Genomic DNA, 25,539 nt, shown 5'->3' on the forward strand with positions numbered 1-25,539 from the left:
TAATGGATGTGAGGTGATATCTCATTTTGGTTTTACTTTGTATTTCTCTGATGATTAGTGATTTTGAGAATCTTTTCATATGCTTATTGGCTATTTGTATATCATATTTGGGAAAATGTCTATTGAAGTCCTTTGCCTATTTTTAAATTGGGTTATTCTATTTGTTGTTGTTGAGTTGTAGGAGTTCTTCATATAGTCTGGATATTAAACTCTTACCAGATATGTAATTTGGAAATACATTCCCTCATTCCCTAGGTGACTTTCACTCTGTTAATTGTATCCTTTGATGCACAAAAATTTAAAGTTTTATGTAGTCACATTTGTCTATGTTGCTTTTTTCTTGCCTGTGCTTTTGGTGTCATATCCAAGAAATCATTGCCAAATTCAATGTTACGAAGGTTTTTCCCTGTTTTTGTCGAAGAGTTTTATAGTTTTAGGTCTTATGTTTAGATTTTTAATCTATTTTGGGTTAATTTTTTTGTGTCTGGTATAAGATAAAGGTTTAACTTCATTGCTTTGCATGTGGATATCCAGTCCTAAAACAATTTGTTGAAGAGACTGTCCCTTCTCTGTTGAATGACATTGACATCTTTTGATCATCTGACCACATACTTGAGGGTTTATTTCTAGATTTTCTATTCTATTCTGTTGGTCTATATGTCCAATTTATTCCCGTACCACACCATTTTGATTACTGTAGCTTTGTAATATGGTCTGAAATCAGAAAGTGTGAGTCCTCCAGTTTTGTTGTTCTTTTTCAAAATTATGTTGGTGATTTGGAGTCCCTTGAGATTTTGTATAAATTTTAAGATGAATTTTTCTACTTATGCAAAAAACGCCATTGGGATTTTGATTAGAGATTGGACTACATGAAGTTCCTTGTGATATTAAAATGATTGAAATTCCATAATACTTGTATCACTGCAGTAGGAGTTCAGCATTGGGACTATTATTTGATTCTTTACGTCCGGAAAAGAAGGAACATTTATTCAGTACCTACTACATGCCAGGCATTCTTGAAGCAATCTGGGGAGATACATCCTAGTGTTCTTGTTAGCACAGAACAAGAACAGGATTCCAGCAGAGAGGCAAGCCCAAGTCTGCGTCCTTACAAAGCCTGTGCTTCCCTCACACTATCCAGCCTCCTCTTCCTCCATCTCCTGGCAGCTTCCTAATAGCAAACAGGGTTTGTACCCAAAATGATGGGTGTTCATCTTTTCACTGGTCCCACAACACCTCTAGGGGAGCAACCTGCTATTGTGTTTAGAGGGTTGTCACACAATTTTAAATGAGCTCCTATGTGTGTTTGAATACTTACAATGTTAAATGGATGGACATATGTAAGGGAATCGTGATGTTTGAGTATGATTTTATTTTTTAACTGAATAAAGCCCCACTTGGGACTGCTTTCCTATTCGTGTGTACATGACCACATTCTTGCTGAAAAGAAGGGGATAACGCTTTCCCAACCATTCATTTCCCCCTTGTACTCCTTGAGATTTCCAGCCCTGAGCGAGTTATGCAAGTGCTCCAAGACCACGCGGCGAAGACAGTCATGCTGGCTCCATCTCATCCAGCTTTCGTGGCTTCCCAGAGTTTGCACCAGTGCAACTATGACAGTATCTGGGAGGACATTTATAACAACATCAACCTGTACAAGGTACAACAGGAAGAAATAACCAATGTGCCTTTCTGTTCTACGTACCACCTGTGTGTACACCTTAGAAATTTACTTTGGTAGTTTTGCAGAGACCCTCCCCCTAAAAGCTTTACTACCCAGCCAGGCTTGTTTTTATTTTATATACATATATATATATGTATATACATATATATACACATTTATATATATACATACACACACACACATATATATATAATTAGCATTTAATGCACTTAAATGCTAATTAAAAATAGGCATATAAAGAAGTGTAATACAAGATGTTGCTGCTGGGACCTATACATACAAATGCAAAGCTTCACACTTCAGTGCTTAACGGACGAAGCCACCCAGGGGCCCCCACTCCTTAGTGTTAAACACCAAATGAGTTGGACAGTTGTTAAATATTGTGTGTGTTTTAGAGGCAAAGTGGTGCCCCCAGGGTTGGTTCTTTTGGGAAAAAGCCTCTGGAAAAAGGAGGAAATTGAGCCTGGACTTGACGGAATTGTGGGGCTCGGGGCAGTGGTGCTGGAGAGGGAAGCACATTCGGGAGGGAAGCATGAACAACAATGCAGAGGAGATACTGTGCGTGGAGTGTTCAAGTCCAGTTTGGCTGCATGAAAGATTCATGTGGAAATAAATATAGGGAAGAGAGGTGTTTTTAAGAGGAGGGGAGAGAGTAGGTTTTGAATGCCTCTAAATTTCCGACCAAGGAATTTGTACTTTTCCTGTAAGGGAAGTGATATATACATAGCTGTATTTTGTAGGAAGGTTAATTTAGTAGCAGGTGTTAGTTGGATGGGAAGAGGGAGAGATTGGAGGCAGGGAAGCCAGCCAGATAGCTACTACATAAGATGGGCCTGGGGCTTGGCAATGAAAATCAGTTTCTACACAAAGCTATTGGATATTTGTCTTCACAGTGGTACTATATCACTTTTGAATAATCTGCTATTATTTCTCTGTTGCTCTAAGGGAAGAGTTTTGTTTCCTTTGCTTATTTAAGATGGGAAGACTCAATATGTTCATTGTCTGAGAGGAATGAGCAGTGGAGAGGAAGGGATGGAAGATATGAATGGTTAAATCTGAGAAAAGGACCCTGGGGAAAGAGGAGGGAATGGAATGTAGAAACCAGTCCAAGGAGTAATTTTGAGAAAGGGAGAATGGCATCACTTCCCTTGAGGTGAATGAGGTATATAGAATTGTCACGTGCCAAAAGATAAGGTGTGGTAGCTTGTAAATGGCCCTGGCTGTCTCCAGGAGAGAGAGAAGAGGGAGAGGATGTCTGCATTAGTGAGGTAGGAGGTGAAAGTGACAGGTGAGGAGGTATATCACTGCTGGGAACACCACAGGGCCACCAGTGAGAAAAGAATATAAGGATGACCATGTAGCTAGTGGGTTCAGTTGAAGTAAGAGGGCCTGAATTTGTCTGGGGCCCAATCTGCATAATAATCCTATTATTTTCACCCCTAAAGATTAATTGTAGAGTGACTAAAAATTATACATAAAGTCGAAGGTATGGAGAAGTTCAGTAGAATGCTAGAGAGAGCACTGTCATGGTCCATCATCTCAGACTGGGTATGGGAGAAAGCGAAACTTGAAATGAGTTACAGATTAGCTGGAAGCAAACCTGTAAGTGCATGTATGTATACACACACACACACACACACACACACACACACACCACAACTTCTATGCACTTTTCAATCTGTTTAGGTAAGGATCTAGAGAACCTAATAAAAAATGATTTGGTCACACAGATCAGGAACAGATACAGCATATCATGGCATGGATCTCCCTGGCCTCTGAATTCTCTGATAGGGCATGACTACCAACGACACTCCTCAGCTAGCAACCTGCAAAAATTGAGAAAATAGCCACATTTTTCCTATTCCATTGCCATTTCATACTGAGGTATATGTCACCTTGCAGGAAGACCTTATACTAACAAGGGGACATTTAAAAACATCTGGCTCTTTTGTTTCTTGAACCAAGCTTGAAGGAAAGGAGGTAGGGAGTAGGAAAGAAGGGAGGGGGCGAAGGCAAAGTCAGCCCAGGTATCTCAGAATAAGACCCCTGCTCCTAGGATCCTGGACAGTCTACCTCTTGATGCTGATATAATCCTCCATTACCTGAAATTCTGGTATTAATATTTGAGGGCCATTAGCACTAATATGCTTTTCTCCTTGACTGAGAGAATAGGGGCAATTAAATTCCTGGGGGCCAGATGAGGGTGAAATATGAGTAAGGTGAATATGAGTAAGGAAGTGGTGAGAGGCAAAGGAAGAGGGAGTCGGAGGCAAAGAGCTTCATGTTTGAATTCATGGAGAATGGTCCAGGGTCTGGCTGGACCAGCAGGCCAGAGTTGTAGCAATGCCTATGGGTATTTAGGGGACAAAGGAACTTACCAGGGAAAAGCAGAAGGTGCATGGTGACAGCAGGAGATGCTGGCTCAAGTAAATGTTGAAAGGCAGAAAACACTAAGAGGTGCCCAGCCACCCAGTGGAGAGAACTAACACTTCTGCCATTCTCTGTTACTGCTTTCCTCCATTTGCAGATGAGGTAGAAAGTCAAGCAGGGTATGATGAAATACAGTCTCTTTCACCAAAATCTGTTGTGAATGCAATTGCCTAGTGTTAAATAGGAGGGAAAAAAAAGAAAAGGAAGAAAACCACTTCCTCTGGCTATTGACTGACTTGTAAATGTTGTTCTTGGAATTAGCCAAAGGGAGAAAAAAGTGAGCACCTCTTTTCAAGTTGATTTATGGTAAATAGACCCTAAAGAGACTTAGAATACCTATAGATTTTAGAGGTGGATCATGAGGGGAGCCATATAACACACATGGATTAACCTGCATGTTAGTGTCATGCAAGTTTCTCAGGCATTCATTCATTCATTCATTCATTCATTCAATGATTATTACATGGATGCTGCCTTTGTGCCAGGAATTGTGCTGCTCAGGGAATGAAACATGCAATAAACAAGTGAACGAAAAAGTAAATCTACGTCTCTAACTTGTGGGTTCCATGAAGAAAACCACAGGAAAAGGGGGCAGTAGGGTAGAAAGGAGCACTCTCGGAATGATCAGCTAAGCTCTTTCACAGTTGGGGACATCTGAGCTGAAATCTGATGAATGAGAAGGAGTCAGCCATACTGGAGAAGAGTTTTCCAAGTAGAGAATGGAAAATAGCACAGTGTCTGAGAAAGGAAATTCTGAGGCAACAATCAACAGTTTTCTACTTTTCCTTCACAGTTTCCTGTGGGTGTTATTTTGTGACTTCCTTGGGTATATCTGCTCTGGTCAAGAGTCACTTTATACAGTATCAGGGGACCAATAATAGTGTGATGCCATTCTGAATGTTGAATGCTAGTCGGATGAGATTAGGATTAAGTGGAAGGTGGCAGCTGGGAGGAGTCATAGGAATGTGGCTATGAATTTTAAAGCTCTGTTACTATTTTGCAAGCATGTAGCAGTCAAGTATGAATTTTAGCATCTATATGCTGGTCAGCATTCTGATTCTGAAGTTGGCAAGTGATAATAGCCCGTGAAAAATGACTTTCTTAAGCGCCTTCTGCATGAAGGAAAGCAAACCTGGTAGGACTGTCCATTTTAACAGCTCTGAAGGAATATAAGCACTAATTATGTATAGCACAACTTCAGAACAATTTCTGATCAATTTTCTGTGAACACCAGAAGCCTTTCCTTAGGGTTTTTTTTTAAAGAAAATAAATGTTTTATTTTAGAGTAGTTTTAGATTTACAGAAAAGTTAAAAAGATAGTGTAAAGAGTTCCCAGGAATCCCTGTCCAGTTTCTCCTATTATTTAAAAAAAATTTTTTTTAATGTTTATTTATTTTTGAGAGAGACAGTGAGCCAGAGTGCAAGCTGGGGAGGGACAGAGAGAGAGGGAGACACAGAATCCAAAGCAGGCTCCAGGCCCTGAGCTGTCAGCACAGAACCCGATGTGGGGCTCAAACCCATGAGCTGTGAGATCATGACCTGAGCCGAAGTCAGACACTCAACTGACTGAGCCACCCAGGTGCCCCTGGTTTCTCCTATTATTAACATTGATCTTATATTACTTTGTCATACCTAAGGAACCAGCATTGGTACATTACTGGCATCTAAACTAGACTATATTTGGAATTCACTAGTTTTTCCATGAATGTCTTCTTTGTGCTCCCGGGTACCACATTATCTTTAAGTGTCCTGTTTGCCAGTCTCCACAGGTCTGTGTCCATTTCTCGGTCTTTCCTTGTTTACCATGACCTTGACAGTCTTTAGGAGTACTGGCCAGGCAACCTGTAGAATGTTCCCTAATTTGAATTTGTCTGATGTTTTTCTCATGGTTATACTGGGGTTATAAGTTTGGAGGATGAGCACCTCAGAGGTGAAGTGCCTTTCTCATCACATCATATCTGAAGCAGATGCTATCAACCTGATTTATCACTGGGGATGTTACTCTTGATCATGTGGTTAGGCTAATGATGTTTGACAGGGTTTTCCACTGTAAAGTTACCATTTTTCTCCTTAAGAAGTTGTTAGAAATTAATTTTAAACTACAGAAATAATAAATAAATGTCTCCTCCTAGTAAAAAGTGGAAACATCACTGAAAAGTTAATGCTTTAACTTTAGCTAATGGGAACTCGAATACTGGGTCCCCATTCTACTTCCTCAGAGGTTAACATGGTTATTGGCTTCAAGCCTTTTTAATGCATTTACATTTAAACGCATGTTCTCATTAAAATATATATATATATATATATATATATATATATATAGCATAATTTTGTGTTTTAGTTTTGTATATAAATAATCTATCATTGGGGGCCTGGGTGACTCAGTTGGTTAAGTGTCCAACTCATGATTTCTGCTCAGGTCATGATCTCAAGGTTTGTGAAATCGAGCCCTGTGTCCAAGTCTGCGCTGACAGCATGGAGCCTGCTTAGGATTCTCTCTCTCTCTCTCTCTCTCTCTCTCTCTGCCCCTCCCTCACTTGCTCTCTCTCTTTCAAAATAGAAATAAACTTAAAAAAATTATTTACATGATCTGTCATACTCCATGGATCTTTGTGCAACTTGCTCTTTTTTTGCCCAATAATATGTCTTAGAGATCTGTCTCTGTTGTTCTTTTTAATGGCTGCACTATATTTTATTATATACCACAGATCACACAGACACCTCCCTGTGGATAAGTGTTGCCATTTTTTATTCCATTAGAAACCATTCCTACTGAATTTTCTTGTACATGCCTCCTTGTGCGCATGTGTGTTTCTTTAGAGTAGATATTTAGAAGTGGATTTCCTGGGTCACAGAATGTGCACATTCAAAATTTCCTGCTAAAGTGGTATATCGTTTTTCTCCCAACCGGTAACTTATGAGAGAACCTGCTTTCCCACATCCATTTTAACACGGAATGTGTTTGTCTGAACATTGATAATATGTGTAATGTTTCTATCACAGTTTGAATTGGCCTTTTATTTAATATCAGCATGGAAGGCTGGCCACTCTTTTCTTTATACACAATTCTATTTCCAAATTCACTTAAAGACCTGGGTTTGGGGGATAAAGAAAAAAATACCAAATCTTCTTATAATTGTTCATTGAAGATAATTTATAACTAGAAAGAGGTAATTCTGGTCCAAATGGACTGCATTTTTTGATAGTCTTTTGAAAAAACTTAAAAATAATTTAACTGTAGTCCTAACCAGGAGAAGGAATAGACCAGGCAGCCCTATGTGGATCTTCCCAAACCTTCCAAACTTGTATCATATCAAGTTACTTGTATCCAGTGCTTTTCCCCAAGAAAATCCCTGTTTACTCAAATGGTTATTTATGTACAGACATTTAATACTACTATTGACCATCATATATCTTTTTTTTTAAATTTGCATCTAAGTTAGTTAGCATATAGGGCAATAATGATTTCAGGAGTAGAATCCAGTGATTCATCCCTCACATATAACACCCAGAGCTCATCATAAGTGTCCTCCTTAATGCCCATTGCCCATTTAGCTATCCACCCACCCACAATCCCTCCAGCAACCCTTAGTTTGTTCTCTATATCTAAGAGTCCTTTAGACCATCATATTTCTAAAGGTATGGTTTAAATGGTCACTGTTCTTTAGCTTTATGGAATGCTGAAGGGGCAGAAAACACTAGATCAACTTTGCCTCTTCTTTTGCTTCCTTTTAAAAAAAATTTTTTTTAATGTTTATTTATTTTGAAGAGACAGAGACAGAGCATGAGCAGGGGAGGGACAGAGAGAGAGGGAGACAAAATATCTGAAGCAGGCCCCAGGCTCTGAGGTGTAAGCACAGAGCCCGATGCGGGACTCAAACCCACAAGCCACGAGATCATGACCTGAGCCAAAGTCGGACCCTCAACTGACTGAACCACCCAGGTGCCCCCAACCTCTACTTTTGCTTCTTCTTACTGGCCATACGGAGGAGAGGAGAAGGGGACAGCTGTTTCCCCCTGTGTTACTGCTCCCCTCCATTGCCAGAGATATTATGAGTACATGGTGTGCCCTCACAAAAGTGTTATTGTATACAGTAGCTCCAGTGTGCAAGAAGTTCAGGGACACATAAAACACTTCTTTTCTGGTTTCCCTCATCAATTCAATAAGGCATTTTAAAAACAAACCTTTTCTGTTGACAATAATTACATGTATTTATCATAAAAAAATTTGGGAAATATAGAAAAGTTCAAGGAAGAAAATAAAAACCAGCCATTATTTTACCACCCAAATAAAGCAATAGTATTGTTAACATTTGGTATACATATATCCCTCCCTCATATACATATATTCTGTAGGTATACACAAGGAAGCTATAGGGACATTTAGGAGGTGGGAAATACATAATAGACATATTTTCCTTCTAACTCTTTCCCCCTCCACTCCCACTCCATTGGCCCTGCCAATTTCCCAGAATAAAATGAGATTTGCAATCAGTAGAAGTCTCAGAACTGTCCAAATACACGAACTCAGCCGTGCTGGCAAAGACCCAGCCACCAGGGAGAGTAAATGTCAAAGGGTTTACCTGCCTCAGAAGAAAGTACAAACGCAGGTGGTGTTGACATTCTGTTTTCCGGTCAGCCCTGCTGCTTACCTGCTCAGTGTCCAGCCTTCTTAGGGAGATACACTCATGCACCTTTGGTATTTCCTAAGCAGTTTACTTCAGTGGGCTGTGGTTGTTCTGTTTTTCCGGTGGGTGCTGGGCTCTCTCCCGTTACTCACCCTACCCTGTTGTGCCCCCTTCCTCTCTTCCTGGCAGTCTGCTGGGTATTTTTGTGGCTTGTTCAGTCATTCCTTCAAAGTGTCTTTCACTGTAACTTGATGTCACTTTCTGTTCCTTCCTATGTAATTCTGGGTAATTTTAGAAGCAGCTGAAAAAGTCACAGTCCCATCAGAGAAAGGCTGTGGTTCTGAGCCTGCCCTCTGGACCTACGCCCAGCAATGCTGAACTGCAACATAAGAGCACCATAAGGCTGGGGGGCAAAAGTCTTCAGTAGAGCCCCTCTTACCCAAAATTCTGGGCCAAATAGAAACTGTCAAAGTTCAGCTTTCCTCATAGAGTACACTCTACCCTACAGATTTTCTTAAAATAACAGAGATTCTCTTAATTTGGGGTAATGATCTTGTGTTTCTGTATTCAGGAACGGGAGTACACCATGTAGCCTCCTAAAGCCTTTTCCATTCCCAGGGTTGTGGGATGTTTACACAGAAATACACTGATGTGCATACTTACCCAAAACAGGCAGGAGTTAACTATCCACAGGCAGAATGGGAAGCTACTTAACGATACCCAATTAGACCATTTTCTTTCTCACCAACTCTTCCTAGTATCCCTGCTCCAAATTTTCTCCTCCACTGTCATAAAGACCAATTGTGTATCTTTAGAATCTTAGGTACTGTATTAGTTAAAATTATATTTGGCTGTTGGTCATAGTTAAACACAAAATAAGAGAGGGTGAAAGGAGATGGGAATTTTTTTCTCTCCCTCATATTAACATCCAGGGGTAGGAAGTACAGAGACAGTGTGATGATTGCTCCCATGGAGTTCTCAGGGACCCATGCTCCTTCTGTCCTGGAGTTCCAACAAATGTGGCCTCCATATCCAAGATCAACACCTGGTTTGAGATGGAGCTCCAGCTGTCACATTCATATATAAGTGGCAGGATGGACAATGGGGGTGAGGAAGCTGCCACTTCAAGGAAATTCCCAGAAGCTGCCACCTGACATTTTCACTCTCATTCCATTGGCCAGAGCTTAGTCACATAGCCACACCTAGCTGCAAAAGAGGCTTGGAAACATCATCTCCATCTGGGTGGCTATGTGTCAAGATAAATATTCAATTACTATAGAAAAAGAGGAAAGCGGATATGGGGGAACAACCAGCAGTCTCTGCCATAGGGCCTTATTGGAATTCCAAGAACTATTAGAATATAAGTAACCCAAAGAGTGGGGCTCCAAATTAACTCATTGCCACTCAGAATTTTTGTGGGTATCAGCACCGCTACGAAAAAAGAATATCTTATGAGAATGGCGTTTATGCCCAGGGGCAGGCAGAAAGGACAGCCAAGAAAGGGGCTGCTCAGAGGGCCAAGGACATGATCATTCATCAATACCACCTTCTTCACAATTTTTCCTAGGGCCCTTTGTGTGTGATCTCATCCTGCTTGACATCAGGAAAAATGCCTGTGGATTTTTTAAGTATAAACCACGAGTTCTGTGATAGATCCTACAGGGCTAACTGACTATTGCAATCCATGGCCAGCATGTAATTGAGCACCTATGAGGTGCTAGTCACAAAGTGTTAATTCTCACAGCAGCTTATTTTGTATCATTATGCCATTTACAAGTGTGAAAACAGGATCAAGACTATAAACAATTAAATCATAGAGGTCAAAAGTAGAAAGAGGTGTTTAATCCACTGATCTCTCTCAGCCTGGAACAAGACTAGATTAGAGACGTTCATGGTTTCAAGCATCTACAAATGTGTGTATCAACTTTTCATAAGTGAATCATGTAAAAGGTGTGTGTGGGGTGCAATTTTTAAAAGCTGTGAAGAGTTTTATAAAACAGAGACTAAATAATAATAAAAACAGTGCCTTCCAATTTATTTTGGAAATCCACATTTTCATATGTCATGTTGCAATGGACCAAGATGCTCTTCTGTTTGCTCATCTAAATATGCCTTGGATCATAGGATTTAATTTTGTGGTGACCCAGCCCTGATTTTTGTTAATAATATTGCAAATGTTGATGTCATTCAACTGATACTACTTTTTTGATAGAATGAAAATATGAAGGAAGATGACCTTGCGATGGAACAAAACGCAAATGACCCAGCACAAATAAGTCTCTGCCAACATGCTGATAAGCCTGTCAAGCAGAAAAAAGAGAAAGGGTAAAATTAAATCATTTTACTAGGGACTCAAGGAAATGGATTAAACACTGTGGAGGAAATTGAGTGACTGAATAATAAGTAGGTTACATGTTAACTCAAAAATATTTAAAGCTGAAATAAAAGCAAGACTGTTGAAACAGGTCAGACAACTAAATTAATGTTTCACCCTAGGTAGGACTGGGTTTTTAACAAGAGTAATTGCTAAGAGAAATTTCTTTTTATATTTATACATAGTAATTATTTTTATTCTAGTTCATTTTTAAAGAGTAGCTACTGTGAAACTCCCTTAAGTTAAATAAAGTGACTTCAATTTGGTGTAGATGAATTTTCCGAACCACTTTGAGGTGGAAAGCATTTATTCTGTTTTTCCCGCCTGCTAAAGATACAGCTATGCAATGGCCCTACAACGGCTCGGCTTGGACGATGGGACTGGGCCCAGTGATAGGGATCCTGTCCTGACGAGGGGGACCTACTTGTCCTTTCTATATCTGCGCCACCTGCGAATCAGGGAGCTGCAGGTATGTGGATGGCATGGCATGCTGGCTTCAGGTGTCTGAAATGTTGGGTTGTCTCCCAAGGCAGCTTTCCTGCTTTCCCAGTAGCAATGCATCCTTACACCTGTTCTTTGTTTGGATATTTTTCCACAAAATCAGGCCATTTTGGGGGTGGTGTGTTTCTCAGCAGTAGGGTTGGCCTGGCAACCCCATTCAGTTTTACTCTGTTGTGTGGGGCCAGCAAAGGGCAGGGGCCTAACCTGGTCTTTCTTTGTTTCAGCGCGTCTGTTTAGGAATTCTGAACTATTTCAGATCTGTTGAACGAACGCTGACAATCAACACTTCAGGCCTTACCATGGTTGCAGGGAGTCTGGTCCCCACCATAGAAGACAGTTCCCGGGTAAATATGGCAAAAGGAGGCTTGGGCATCTTGCAAGGCCTGGGAGCTCACTGCTATGTCCACGGGACATCTGCTGAGCACAAGGTGAGGTCAAGATTCGAGATTTTTTTCTCCCTTGATTATGCTGTCTCCCAAGTGCCCTTCTTCTTATGTAGCACCTGGAATCGGTTAACATGATAGAATAACAGGTGGGGGGTTCTTAGGGATATGCCTTTTTTAAAAAAAAATTTAATGTTTATTAGTTAAACATTAATTTAAAATAAAATATAATAATAATAATTTAAAATAAAATTTAATGGTTTTTACTGTATTTTTTTTTAATTTTTTTTTAACGTTTTTATTTTTGAGACAGAGAGAGACAGAGCATGAACAGGGGAGGGTCAGAGAGAGAGGGAGACACAGAATCTGAAACAGGCTCCAGGCTCTAAGCTGTCAGCACAGAGCCCGACCCGGGGCTCAAACTTACGGACCGCGAGATCATGACGTGAGCTGAAGTCGGACGCTTAACCGACTGAGCCACCCAGGCGCCCCTTTTAAGTTTTAATATAATTTATTGTCAAATTGGCTAACATACAGTTTGTACAGTGTGCTCTTGGTTTTGGGGGTAGATTCCCATGGTTCATTGCTTACGTACAACACCCAGTGCTCATCCTAGCAAGCACCCTCCTCAATGCCCACCACCCATTTTCCCCTCTCCCCTACTCCCCCGTCAACCCTCAGTTTCTTCTCTGCAAAATTTAATGTTTTTTAATATTTATTTATTTTGAGAGAGAGAGAGACAGAGTGTGAGTGGGGGAAGGGCAGAGAGAGAGGGAGACACAGAATCCGAAGCAGGCTCCAGGCTCTGAGCTGTCAGCACAGAGCCCGACGTGGGGCTTGAACCCACGAACCATGAGATCATGACCTGAGCCGATGCTTAACCAACTGAGCCAGCCGGCGCCCCAGGGATATGGCTTTTTAGAAAAATGCAGTGTCCACTTGAGAGTAGGCAGAGAGCAGTAAAAGCAGCCCTGGAGGACACATGAGGAAGGAAGGCATTTCAGCTGCAGGTTTGTTGACTGTATAGTGAGCAGAACATGAGGGGGCCTTTATGTTATCCTAGCCTGAGAACCACATGTCTTTACAGAGACGCTCTCCTAAGACCCTTTTTGACATTGTTAGAGGTACCCTTCTGCCTCTTTCCTGTTTTGCAAGCCCCAAGTGAAAATATGGATTAGAAAACAAAGGTAGAAAAAAATTGGAAAGAGGTGGACAATTAAATATCGTTTATCCCTGTAAAAGCATGTTTGCCCGTTGGTACTTTTAATATCTCTTGAATATATTTTTCTATAGCTCACAAAATTCATATCAACTCCCTTTCTTTAGGAATAAAGTTAAAAGTGCCTACAGTTTCTTGGAATATGGCAGACACTCTTGCAATATTTTCATTTCAATCTCTAGAAATTTTATTCCTGAAGGTAGGATTTTATAGGAACTTAATCTTCTTAAAAGATAGTTTGACAAATGTGAAAAATAAAATCTAATTTGCTACCAAGCAAGTTGAATTTTAAGCTCATATGACCCCTGACTTAAAGCTTGTCATGTCTATAAGGCTGAGAAATCTTATTATCAACTGTCATCCATAGGCAGTCTAGAGTAGCTCTGTCCAATAGAAATACAACACAAGCCACGTGTATAGTTTACAATATTCTAGTAGCCACATTTTAAAAGTATGAAGAGGGGTGCCTTGGTGGCTCAGTCTGGTTAAGCTACTGACTCTTTTTTTTTTAATTTTTTTTTTTTTTTAACGTTTACTTATTTTTGAGACAGAGAGAGACAGAGCATGAACAGGGGAGGGGCAGAGAGAGAGGGAGACACAGAATCTGAAACAGGCTCCAGGCTCTGAACTGTCAGCACAGAGCCCGACGTGGGGCTTGAACTCATGGACCGTGAGATCATGACCTGAGCCGAAGTCGGATGCTTAACCGACCAAGCCACCCAGGCGCCCCTAAGCTACTGACTCTTGATTTCAGCTCAGGTCATGATCTCACAGTTCCTGAGTTCAAGGCCCTCATTGGGCTCTGCACTGTGACAGTGTGGAGCCTACTTGAGATTCTCTCTCTTTCCCTCTCCCTCTCTCTTTGCCCCTCCTGTGTACTCTCTCTCTCTCTCTCTCTCTCTCTCTCTCTCAAAATAAATAAATAAACTGGGGACTCCTGGGTGGCTCAGTCAGTTAAGCATCCAACTCTTGGTTTCATCTCAGGTCATCATCCCACGCTTTGTGAATTTGGGCCCTGCGTCAGGCTCTGTGCTGACAGCTCAGAGCCTGCAGCCTGCTTTGGATTCTCTGCCTCCCTCTCTTTCTGCCCCTCCCCTGCTCACACTCTGTCTCTCTCCCTCTCTCAAAAATAAATAAACTAAAAAAATTAAAAAATAAATAAGTAAACTTTTAAAAATTAAAAAAATAAAATAAAAAATAAATGCATAAATATGAAATTAGCTTTAATCATATAATCTATTTAACCTAATATATCCAAAATATTATCATTTTAACATATACTCAATATAAAGAAATAATTGATGAGATACCGTACTTTTCTTTTTTCAATATATGAAATTTATTGTCAAATTGGTTTCCATACAACACCCAGTGCTCATCCCAAAAGGTGCCCTCCTCAATGCCCATCACCCAACCTCCTCTCCCTCCCACCCCCCATCAACCCTCAGTTTGTTCTCAGTTTTTAAGAGTCTCTTATGCTTTGGCTCTCTCCCACTCTAACCTCTTTTTTTTTTTTTTCCTTCCCCTCTCCCATGGGTTTCTGTTAAGTTTCTCAGGATCCACCTAAGAGTGAACACATATGGTATCTGTCTTTCTCTGTATGGCTTATTTCACTTAGCATCACACTCTCCAGTTTCATCCACGTTGCTACAAAAGGCCATATTTCATTCTTTCTCATTGCCATGTAGTACTCCATTGTGTATATAAACCACAATTTCTTTATCCATTCATCAGTTGATGGACATTTAGGCTCTTTCCATAATTTGGCGATTGTTGAGAGTGCTGCTCTAAACATTGGGGTACAAGTGCCCCTATGCATCAGTACTCCTATACCGTACTTTTTTTAATGTTTATTTATTTTTGAGAGAGGGAGAGGGAGATGAGTGCAAGTGGGGGAGGTGCAGAGAGAGAGAGAGAGGGAGACACAGAATCTGAAGCAGGCTCCAGGCTTCAAGCTGTCATCACAGAGCCTGGTGCGGGGCTCAAACTCACAGACCACGAGATCATGACCTGAGCTGAAGTTGGATGCTTAACCAACTGAGCTACCCAGGCACCCCTAATGTACATCTCTTTTATACTAAGTCTTCAAAATGTTGTGCTTACCTTATATGTACAGCACACCTCCACTCAGACAAGTCACATTGCAAGTGCTCAATAGCCACATGTGGTTAGAGGCTACTGTATTACAGAGTAGAACAGCTCTAGATACTGAAAAACATTTTATTTTTCCATCCAGTCACCTAGGGTCCAAGCTTCACTCAGTATATAGGAGACTTCTCTTTTTGGTCTCCTTCGCTAACAAGTACCATCCCCCATCCGCTCCTCATACACAGTGTTACCCCTCTGCCCCTCTCACTTGATCCTAGCTCGTTAGTCAAGTCCAGTAAGTATGCCCCTCAGTGGAGCTAGAGGGCAGGGTAAGATGCTTCTGAAACAAACACACCTATAAAACAAACACATCTTTCTCTTGTTAATATTGAGCTGACCTCATACCATAGCTGTGCTGTTATTTGCTAATAGATTAAAAAAAAAAAAAAAGAATTTTTCTTACCACGGAGCTCTCTCTCAGTTTGTTTGTTCTGGGATGGAGTCTGGGGGTAGACACAAAGGAAGGGAGGGGAAACAAATCCTATTCTGCCCCATCAATGGTAGGAGGAGCTTCTGAAGGGTGTGCAGTATTACTGTTCTCTGCTCTCATAAATGACAGGAATAACAGCTCCCTTGGAAGCTGCCAGAAGCTACTGCTATATGTGAGAAACTCCAGGAGGTGGCCTTCTTTCAGGGTCTTTAGTACGACCTTGTGGTTTAGCTCCATGTGTGTGGCCTTGTCAACATTTAAACTGGAATGTCCAGGCCTAACTATGTGATTCTTTCCCCTGTTGGGGATGGGAGGCACAGATGCTAGTTTGTTGGGGGTGATCTCACAAGGCCCAGGGCCAAAACTGGGGCCAAGATCATTGTCCTTACCAGCCTGGGGAGCTGACATTGGAGAAGCCCCTAAGATGGAGACCTCTTCCCTGGATGGAGGAAAATCTTGAGCTAGTATTAATAAGTGCTCACTCTGTGACAATACCCAAAAAGGAAAGCACCTACCACCCATCATGGGCACTTTATGAGTTTACTTTAAGCATGTGGCAGAGTAGAAGGAGCCCCCATATGAGACGTAACAGGCTTTTCCTGCACATCTGACCGTAAGCAAGTCTCTTTTGACATGGAGGTCTGACATCCCATGGCATGTTCAGGATCTGCCTGGACTTGGCATGCTAGTAGCAGAGGCTGTTATGAGTAAGTGGAGGGAATGAGGAGGCTGCAGAAAAAGATCAGGCCAGTCCATTAAAGGCTAGGTGCTCTTTAGGGTAGGGACCAGTTCCAAGGTTGGTGGGGAGCAGAGAATTTTAAGTAAGAGAATGGCCCTCTTCATCACTTTATAAGTTTCTCACGATCTTTGCCCAAATGTGATCACGTTCATTCCCTTGCCTGAAGGCCTTCAGGAGTATCCTGTTTCTCCTGAGATAAAGTTCAGGCTCCTAGGCATAGTCTTCAAGGCCAGGCACAATCTGGCCCCCAACCTCTTGGACCTCATTTCCCTCCACTGTCTCTATATTTCCATTCTTCTGGATCTGGGCCTGGCCCTCCTCTCAATGGGCAGAGCTGTTCACGCCTCTGGGCCTTGTACATATTGGCCCTTCTGTCCCTCACTTCCTCTTTCCTTGGTAAGTACCTACCCTATCCAAGAGTCCATTCAAATAACACCTCTCTGGAAGCCTTCCTTATATCTCCATGCAAAGCTGAATGGTTCTCCCCATGGTCTAACTCCATTATAGCACTCAGCTCATTCATTGCTTCATTCATTCACTCATTCATTCCACAAATGTTCTGATCAGTTTGCTAGGCACTGAGGATACAGCAGTAACCAAAACTGGCACAAATCCCTGCCATCATGGAACTCTTTAGTGGAAAGAGACAGACATTAAATAAATAAGCGACATATATAGAATGTCAGATGGTTTGGCACCAAAGCTTCCTCAGACTTCCTAGTTACTTGCAGTTGGGGCCTAGTGATGAGCTTTGGCCAGTGGGCTGTGAGCAGAAATGACATGTCACTTCCAGACCAAAGTATTTAAGAGCTGGTCCTTGACCCTCGAGCTCTTTTCACTTGCTGTAGCCATTGGAAGGCACTTATTGAGCCACAAAATAGAAACATCCTGGATCACTGGGTCACTGTTGGAAAATGGCTGCCTAGAAAGCAACATGTTCTGCAGTGGACTCTGCATAAGCGAAAAATTAATTTTAACTGTAGGCCACTGAACTTTGGAGTTCTCACAGAATAACCTAGCCTTTGTAGACTAGTGAACATGGTGATAGGCACTGTGGAGAAAAATTAAGAAGGAAAGGGTGATAGAGGTGGAGGCTGGTGATGGGATGTTGAAGCTGTAAGTAGGGTGGTCAGGGAAGGCCTTACTAAGAAGGTACTATTTGAGTAAAGACCTGAAGGAAATCAGGAAGGAAACCACATGACTGACTGGGAGAAGAGTGACAGACAGGGGAAAGCCAATGCAAAGGCCCTGAGGCAGAACCGAGGATAGCATTGTTGTAAGAACAGCAAGGAGTTCAGCACAGCTCGAACGCATGAGGGGGAAATTGGCCGAAATTATAGTAGGGAGATTGGAGGGGTGGGGAACAGGTTGTGTAGGGCCTTGTGGACCATTTCAAGGACTCTGACTTTGAGTGAGAATGGGAGCCACTGGAGAGTTTTGAGCAGAAGAGTGATGTTATTTGATTTACATTTTAACATCTATGCTGCTGCATTGGGAATAGACTGAAGATACTGTAGGACTAAAGTAGACTAGGAGGTTATTGCATTAATCAAACTAGAGGCAATGTGTCTGAGAAGACAGCACGGTGAGAAATGGTCAGATTCTGGACATATTTTGAAGGTACAGCCGGTATGGTTTCCAGGAAGATAGGATGTGGAATACAGAAAAAGAGAAATCAAGATTGATTCCAAAGTTTGGGTCTCAGCATCTGGAAGTTTGGAGTTGCCATCATCTGCCATCTTAGAATGGGTTTGTTAGGAAGATCAGGATCTCAGTTTAGGATTTAGAAATTTTGAGATGCTTATTAGATGTTCAGGTGGCAAAAAGAAACCGAAAGTTGGATATGTATCTTTCATACAGTAGGCATTAAATAAATATTTATTGGGCAGAAGAAAGGCTCTGTTCATTAACAAAATAGTTGTAACATCACAAAAAGACAGTGTACATGAAATTGCAAAGTATATCATGCTGTTCAAATGAAGAACAATTTGCTACAATAACAATATTATACTTATCAGGGGAGACAGAGATAGATTTTTAAATTTTCTTTTAAAAATATTTGAAAGATTATAGCCAATGGGTTGAGTCATTCATCTGACAATTTTTGGTGAAATTCTTATACTGGGCTATTATTATCTGTAATCAATGTAAAGATTATCTAGAAAAAGGTAAGCTGGTCAGAGAAATATTGTCTAATTGCCAAAAGGCCTAAAATTCATATTTGAACAAGTGATGGTAGAAACCAGTGGAATGAAGAAAACAAATGATGGGCCACCAGTTCTACTATATTTACTGTATATTCAAATAGTTATCTTGGCATCAGTTAATTTGCAGTCTTAAAAACATATGAATCTTTCCAAAGATCAGATTATTTCTTACCCAAACAGATAATTATTGCCTTCCCCTTCCTGCCACTCCTCTAAGTATAATATTGAAGGACCAACTGTCTAGACCACAGAAACTTTAGAAGGGGCAGCCTTCCACATAGTTGTGGAAGAAATTAGAAAGGAAATATGATAATGGCTGAGACATAACCCTGCATGAAGTAATTTGTCCATCTAGTCTTTGAAATTCATCTCCTATGGACATAAGCACACATTTCAGAGACAGGAACTGAGGGAAGAAAAGGGAAGGAATATGTATGTCTATGTAGAGGGCTTGAACAATGAGGCACTGGTGGGAGAGTGGAAAAAAAGGCAATTTAAATAGATAATGGTAGTACAGTCAGCATCTTGACACTGCAATGCTTTCCATCAGCTTCAGAAACTCAAACTAATAGCTGTTTCTTTAGTTTTAGAAAATGCCCCAGCACAAGAACATCGGGAAAGTTTTTCTCCGGTAAAGTGGATAAAGGACTCCACACTAAGTTGTCCCTTTCTCCTTAAACAAGAGCCCAGTTTGCATAACAGGTGATAGGAGCTAAAATGCCAACAGCAAAAGCCAATATACTAGCTTATAAACCTAAGCAAGCTGTTTAACTTTTGTATGTGATGTCATTTTCTCAGCATGTTTTCTGTTTTTCATTGGTACTTATCATTTTATAAGAAACAATACTTTCAATTTGGGAACTCCTAGTCAAAGGAGGCGCCGAATTATTAAAAAGTTGTATGCCTAGGTGTGCCTGGGTGGCTCAGTCGGTTAAGCACCTGACTTCAGCTTGGGTCATGATCTCACAGTTTGTGAGTTCGAGCCCCATGTCAGGCTCTGCACTGACAGCATGAGCCCACTTTGCATTCCCTTTCCCTGCCCACTCTCTGTCTCTCCCCAACTCACTCTCTCTCTCTCTCTCTCAAAAATAAATAAACTTAAAAAAAAATTTGTATGCCTAAAGAATAGCAAAAAGCAGAAATTGGAGCCCTTGTGTACTGTTGGTGGGAATGTAAATCATGCAGCCACCATTTACAGAAGAACAGTATGCTTCTTCAAAAATTTAAAGATAGGAATACCATATGGTCCAGTAATTCGATTTCTGGTCAAGCATTGAAAGCAGGGATTCAAAGAGATATTTGCACACCTATGTTCATAATTATTATTCTCTTTGCCTATTATATTTGCCTATTATTCACAATAGGCAAAAGGTGGAAGCAATTCGAGTGTCCATCGACAGATGGTAAATAGGATATATACATAAAATGGAAAATTAGTCAATCTTAAAAAGGAAGGAAAATATGACACATGCTGCAACATGGATAAAACTTGAGAACATTATGCTCAGTGGAATAAGCCAGTCACAAAAGGACCAATACTGTATAATTCCATTTATATGAGGTATCTAGAGTAGTCACATTCACTTGAGACAATATGGAGAATGGTAGAGGCCAGGAGTTGGGGGGAGAGGGAATAGGGGTTATTGTTCAATGGATACAGAATTCCAGTTTTGCAAGGTGAAAAGAGTTCTAGAGATGGATGGTGGTGATGGATGCACAACAATGTGACTATAATTAATGCCACTAAACTGTAAACTGAAAAATAGCTAAGATGATAAATATTATTTATATCATATTTCATGTATATGTGAAAAACTGGGCCAATGTCTCCTAACCTTTTTTTCATTATTGCTTCCCCCACAAGGACTCATTTTAGACTTTTTTCCCCAACAGTCCCCCTCCAAAGAAATGTTAATACCAGAGATATGCCACATATGTGTATAGTATGTATATCTGTGCTTTATACCATAAAAAAGTAAGATTTTTTTGTCCTCCAGGAAATACTTTTCCTTAAAAAATGTTTATTTATTTTTGAGAGAGCACAAGCAGAGGGAGGAGCTGTGAGAGGGGAACAGAGGATCCCAAGCAGGCTCTGTACTGACAGGCTGAGAGCAGCAAGTCCGATATGGGGCTCGAACGCACAAACCACGAGATCATGATCTGGGCCAAAGGCAGATGCTTAACCGACTGAGCCACTCAGGTGCCCCTCCAAGAACTACTTTTTACCCTGGACATTATCACCCCCATTGAGAATGCATTTATTAGGTGTAATGACATGAGGTGAGAATCCATGAGGGCCAAATACAGGATTTCTGACTGGTATATGTTAGAAGTACAAGTAAGCATCATAAAATCATAGACTAAAAGAAATCTGTGTACAAAAATATAAAGAACTATCTCTTCATCCATTCTTTTACTTATTTTCTAACTTTTTATGTGTTAGGCCCTCTAATAAACACTGAGGATACAATAATGAACAAAAATATACATGTTCCTTACCCTCATAGTACTTAAAATCCAGTGAGTGAGACAAATATTGATCAATACTCACACAAATAAATGTAAGACAACAACCTCAGTAAGTGCCTCAAAAGAGATACTTGGTGTTATAGGGAAGCCAGCAGGAGTTCCCTGTGAAAGTAATGATAGAGCTGAGGTTGGAAGGCGAAAAGGCTTTAACTAGGCAAAGGAGGAAGGAGATCTTTCAATGGAGACGAGATAGATTGTGCAAAGGACCTGTGCAGAGAGAGAGTATGGCACTCACAAGAAACCAAAAGACATGAATAGCTGGGACACAGTGATCCAGGTGGAAAGTGATGCAAAATGAAACTAGCCCAGTTTCTTGAACTTGACACTATTGACATTTTGCGTTTGATAATTCTTTTGTTGTGGGAGGCTGTCCCAACCATTACAGGATATTTAGCAGCGTTCCTGGCCTTTACCCCCTAGATGCCAGTAGCACCTACCTCCAAGTTGTGACAACCAAAAATGTCTCCAGACATGGCCAAATGTCCACTGGGGAGCAAAATCACATTTGGTTGAGAACCACTGGAGAGAGATAGGCAGGGGCCAGACTGTGTAGGCCCTGTTAAGGAGTTTTGCTTTATTCTGTAAGTGATGGGATGCCTTTCAGGGATATTAAAGTGGAGGAAACAAGACAATCAAAACTGCATTTCTTTGTTTTTAATAATTTTTTAAATGTTTATTTATCTTTGAGAGAGACAGAGCATGAGTGGGGGAGGGGAAGAGAGAGAGGGAGACACAGAATCTGAAATAGGCTCCAGGCTCTAAGCTGTCAGCACAGAGCCTGATGCGGGGCTCATACTTGTCAACCGTAAGATCATGACTTGAGCCAAAGTTGGAAGCCCAACCAACTGAGCCACCTTGATCACCCCTCAAAACTGCACTTCTAAAAGATCTTCTGTCAGCAGTGAGTAAAATGAGGGAAAAGAAACTCGGGCCAGAAGCAATGTGGATAGACCAATTAAGAGGCTAAACCAGTTTGGAAGCTCCTAGACTTTCCTGGTGAAAGCTAATTACAGCTTGGACTAGGATGGTGGGTGGTGGAGATGCAGAGAAGTGATGGATTGGAAAGATAGGAAGTCAAATCAACAGGAGTTGGTGATAGACTAAACATGTAGGGTGAGGCAGAAGGAGATGGCAGGAATGATTCATGCTAGAGGAAGTGACTGGGTGATGGTGCTGTTGACCAAAATGGGCAAGTTGGAGATGGCCCAGGTTTGTGGGAGAAACACAATTTTATCATATTAAGTTTGAGGGGCCTTTGAGATGCCCAGGAACAGATGCCAAATAGGTCATTGGATATGTGGGTCTGGAGCTCTAGGAGGCCTGGATTACAGATACCAGGGAGCAAATGGTCTAAAGAAGGTAATCTCAGCAGTGAAAGTATACTGCCTCCCAAGGAAGGAGTATAGGAGGAAAAGATGAGGTCCTAAGACTGGGTCTTAAGTGTGACTCCTGTTTAATGACCCGATAGAGAAAAATACACCTCAAGCATCAGCAAAGGGATGGCTGGAAAGTTGGTGAGACCAAAGAGAAGGTGGGGTCTCAGGAGGCCAGGGAAATGAGTGAGTCAAGAAGCAGGGAGTGCACAATGTTTACAGCAGCGCTATCGACAATAGCCAAAATATGGAAAAGAGCCCACATGTCCATCAGCTTTGGAATGGATAAAGAAGATGTGATGGGTGTGTGTGTGTGTGTGTGTGTGTGTGTGTGTGTGTATATATATATATATATATATATATATATATATGATGGAGTATTACTCGGCAATCAAAAAGAATGAAATCTTGCCATTTGCAACAATGTGGATGGAACTGGAGCATATTATGCTAAGTGAAATTAGAGAAAGACAAATATGACTTCACTCATGTGGAGTTTAAGATACAAACAGATGAACATAAGGGAAGGGAAGCAAAAATAATACAAAAACAGGGAAGGGGACAAAACATAAGAGACTCTTAAATATGGAGAACAAACAGGGCTGCTGGAGGGGTTGTGGGTAAGGGATGAGCTAAATGGGCAACGGGCATTAAGGAGGACACTTGTTGGGATGAACACTGAGTGTTATATGTAGGGGATGAATCACTGGATTCTACTCCTGAAATCATTATTCCGCTATAAGCTAACTAACTGGGATGTAAATTAAAAATAATAATAATAGGGGCACCTGGGTGGCTCAGTTGGTTAAGCATCTGACTTCAGCTCAGGTCATGATCTCGCGGTCCGTGGGTTCAAGCCCCATGTCAGGCTCTGTGCTGACAGCTCAGAGCCTGGAGCTTGCTTCCGATTCTGTGTCTCCCCTCTCTCTGACCCTTCCCAGCTCATGCTGTCTCTCTCTCAAAAATAAAAAACATTAAATAAATAAATAAATAAATAAATAATAAAAGAAGCAGGAAGTGTAAAACTGTGTCACATGCTCCTAAGAGATTACATAAGATGGCTAAAGAAAGTCTGCTGGATGTGGAGAAAAGGTCACTGTTGGTCTTAGTGAAAGTGGTTTGCTTTGATGGAGACAGGAGTCAGATGGAGACGGGTGAGGAGTAGGAGATGAGGAAATGGAGACAGTGAATGCAGATCACATCTTGGGAGGTTAGATTGTAGGGAGGAGGGGAGACAAAAGGTGGGACCTGGGGAAGGGCAAGAGGATATTTTAAAAATGAGAGGGATGTGAGGGGCACATGAGTGGCTCAGTCGGTTGAGTGTCTGAGTTCGGCTCAGGTCACAATCTCATAGTTCATGGGTTTGAGCCCCATGTCAGGCTCGCTGCTGTCAGCACAGAGCTTGCTTTGGATCCTCTGTCCCCCTCACTCAATGCCACTCCACTGCTCATGCTCTCTCTCTCTCTCAAAAATAAATAAACATTTAAAAAATAAAATAAAATAAAATAAAATAAAATAAAATAAAATAAAGGAGAGGGATGTGAGCATGTTTCAGTTTCAGTTGGGAAAATAGCTGGCTGCAAGGAGTTGGGTATCCAAGAAAAAGGGAAGCTTCAGAGATGGGAGGGAATGGTCACAGAGAAGGGGAGCAGGGTTGTTCCCCATAGAACAGAAGGAAGTGGAGAGGAGGGTGTGAGCCAGGGGGTCTGTGTGAGGGGAGGTGGAGAAGCAGAGGGGCTTCTGCTGAGACAGAGTGAAGAGTGGGCATGAGGTGGGCTTGAGAAGAGTGAAGTTTGAAATTGTAAGGATCATTATCAGAAAAATTATTCTCAGGATGCAACAGTTCCTCAGTCATCTGAAAGAAATTATGATTGGAATACCCAATTTACTTGTACTACTTTCCTAGAGTTGCCATAACAAAACACCACAAAGTGAGTGGCTCCTAGCAACCAGGAGAGAACTTTATTCTGTCATAGTGTTGGATGTTACAAGTCCAAAATCAAGGTATGAGCAGGGCCATGCTCCCTCTGAAGTCTCCAGGGGAAGATCCTTCCTTGTCCCCCCTAGCATCTGGCAGTTGCTAGTAATCCTGGCTGTTACTTGGCATCCTTGGCTTCTAGATGCATCACTCCAATCTCCACCCCTGTCCTCACATGGCTTTCTCCCCTCTGAGTCGGTCTCCATGTTTTCCTCTTTTTATAAAAACATCAGTCATTGGGAGCTCCTGGGGGCCTCAGTCGGTTAAGCGTCTGACTTCGGCTCAGGTCATGATCTCACAGCTGGTGGTTCAAGCCCCACATAGGGCTCTGTGCTGACAGCTCAGAGCCTCTAGCCTGCTTCAGATTCTATCTCCCTGTCTCTCTCTCTGTCCCTCCCCTGCTTGTGCTCCCTCTTTCTGTCTCTCTCTCTCAAAAAAATTTTTTTTAATTAATTAAAAAAAAAGAACATCAGTCATTGGAGTCACCCTACTCCACTATGACCTCATCTTAACCTATGTATGTCTGCAAAGGCTCCATTTCCATATTAGGTCACATTCACAGGTTTCAGGTGGACATGAATTTTAGGGGAACACTATTCAATTCAGTATATATATTACTAAGACATGAGATTGTGTTAATGCATCTTTAAAGTATTTGTATAATTAAAATGAAAAAGTCTTTAACAGCTCATGTGTATAGATCTCAAGTGCTTCATAAGCACAGTGTCAACGTGCCCCCTGTAAAACTGTTGTGGTATCGCCATTGTCCCCGTGTTACAGGTGAGGACACAGAGGCCAAGAGTAGCTGAGTGACTTGCCTAGGGTGAGATCCTGGCAGAGCTAGGCCCAGAACACAGGCACCCTGACCAATAACACTCAGCTCTATTGCCTGCCTTTTTCCAGGTAACCTGGAGTT

General features: G+C 41.4%; 1 protein-coding gene across 2 annotated transcripts in view; it reads left to right on the forward strand.

Moving 5' to 3' along the window:
* Positions 1-25,539, forward strand: part of LOC125938781 (putative uncharacterized protein C6orf183) — a 46,436-nt gene that overhangs the window by 18,482 nt on the left and 2,415 nt on the right. For both annotated transcript variants that reach the window (XM_049654124.1, XM_049654125.1), the window contains 4 exons: positions 1,499-1,660; positions 10,955-11,067; positions 11,450-11,585; positions 11,842-12,045. In XM_049654124.1, coding sequence (XP_049510081.1) covers positions 1,499-1,660; positions 10,955-11,067; positions 11,450-11,585; positions 11,842-12,045 — 615 coding nt within the window. The remainder of the gene's footprint in view (positions 1-1,498; positions 1,661-10,954; positions 11,068-11,449; positions 11,586-11,841; positions 12,046-25,539) is intronic.

The sequence above is a fragment of the Panthera uncia genome (genome assembly GCF_023721935.1).
Source record: "Panthera uncia isolate 11264 chromosome B2 unlocalized genomic scaffold, Puncia_PCG_1.0 HiC_scaffold_24, whole genome shotgun sequence".
Taxonomy (NCBI): Eukaryota; Metazoa; Chordata; class Mammalia; order Carnivora; family Felidae; genus Panthera; species Panthera uncia.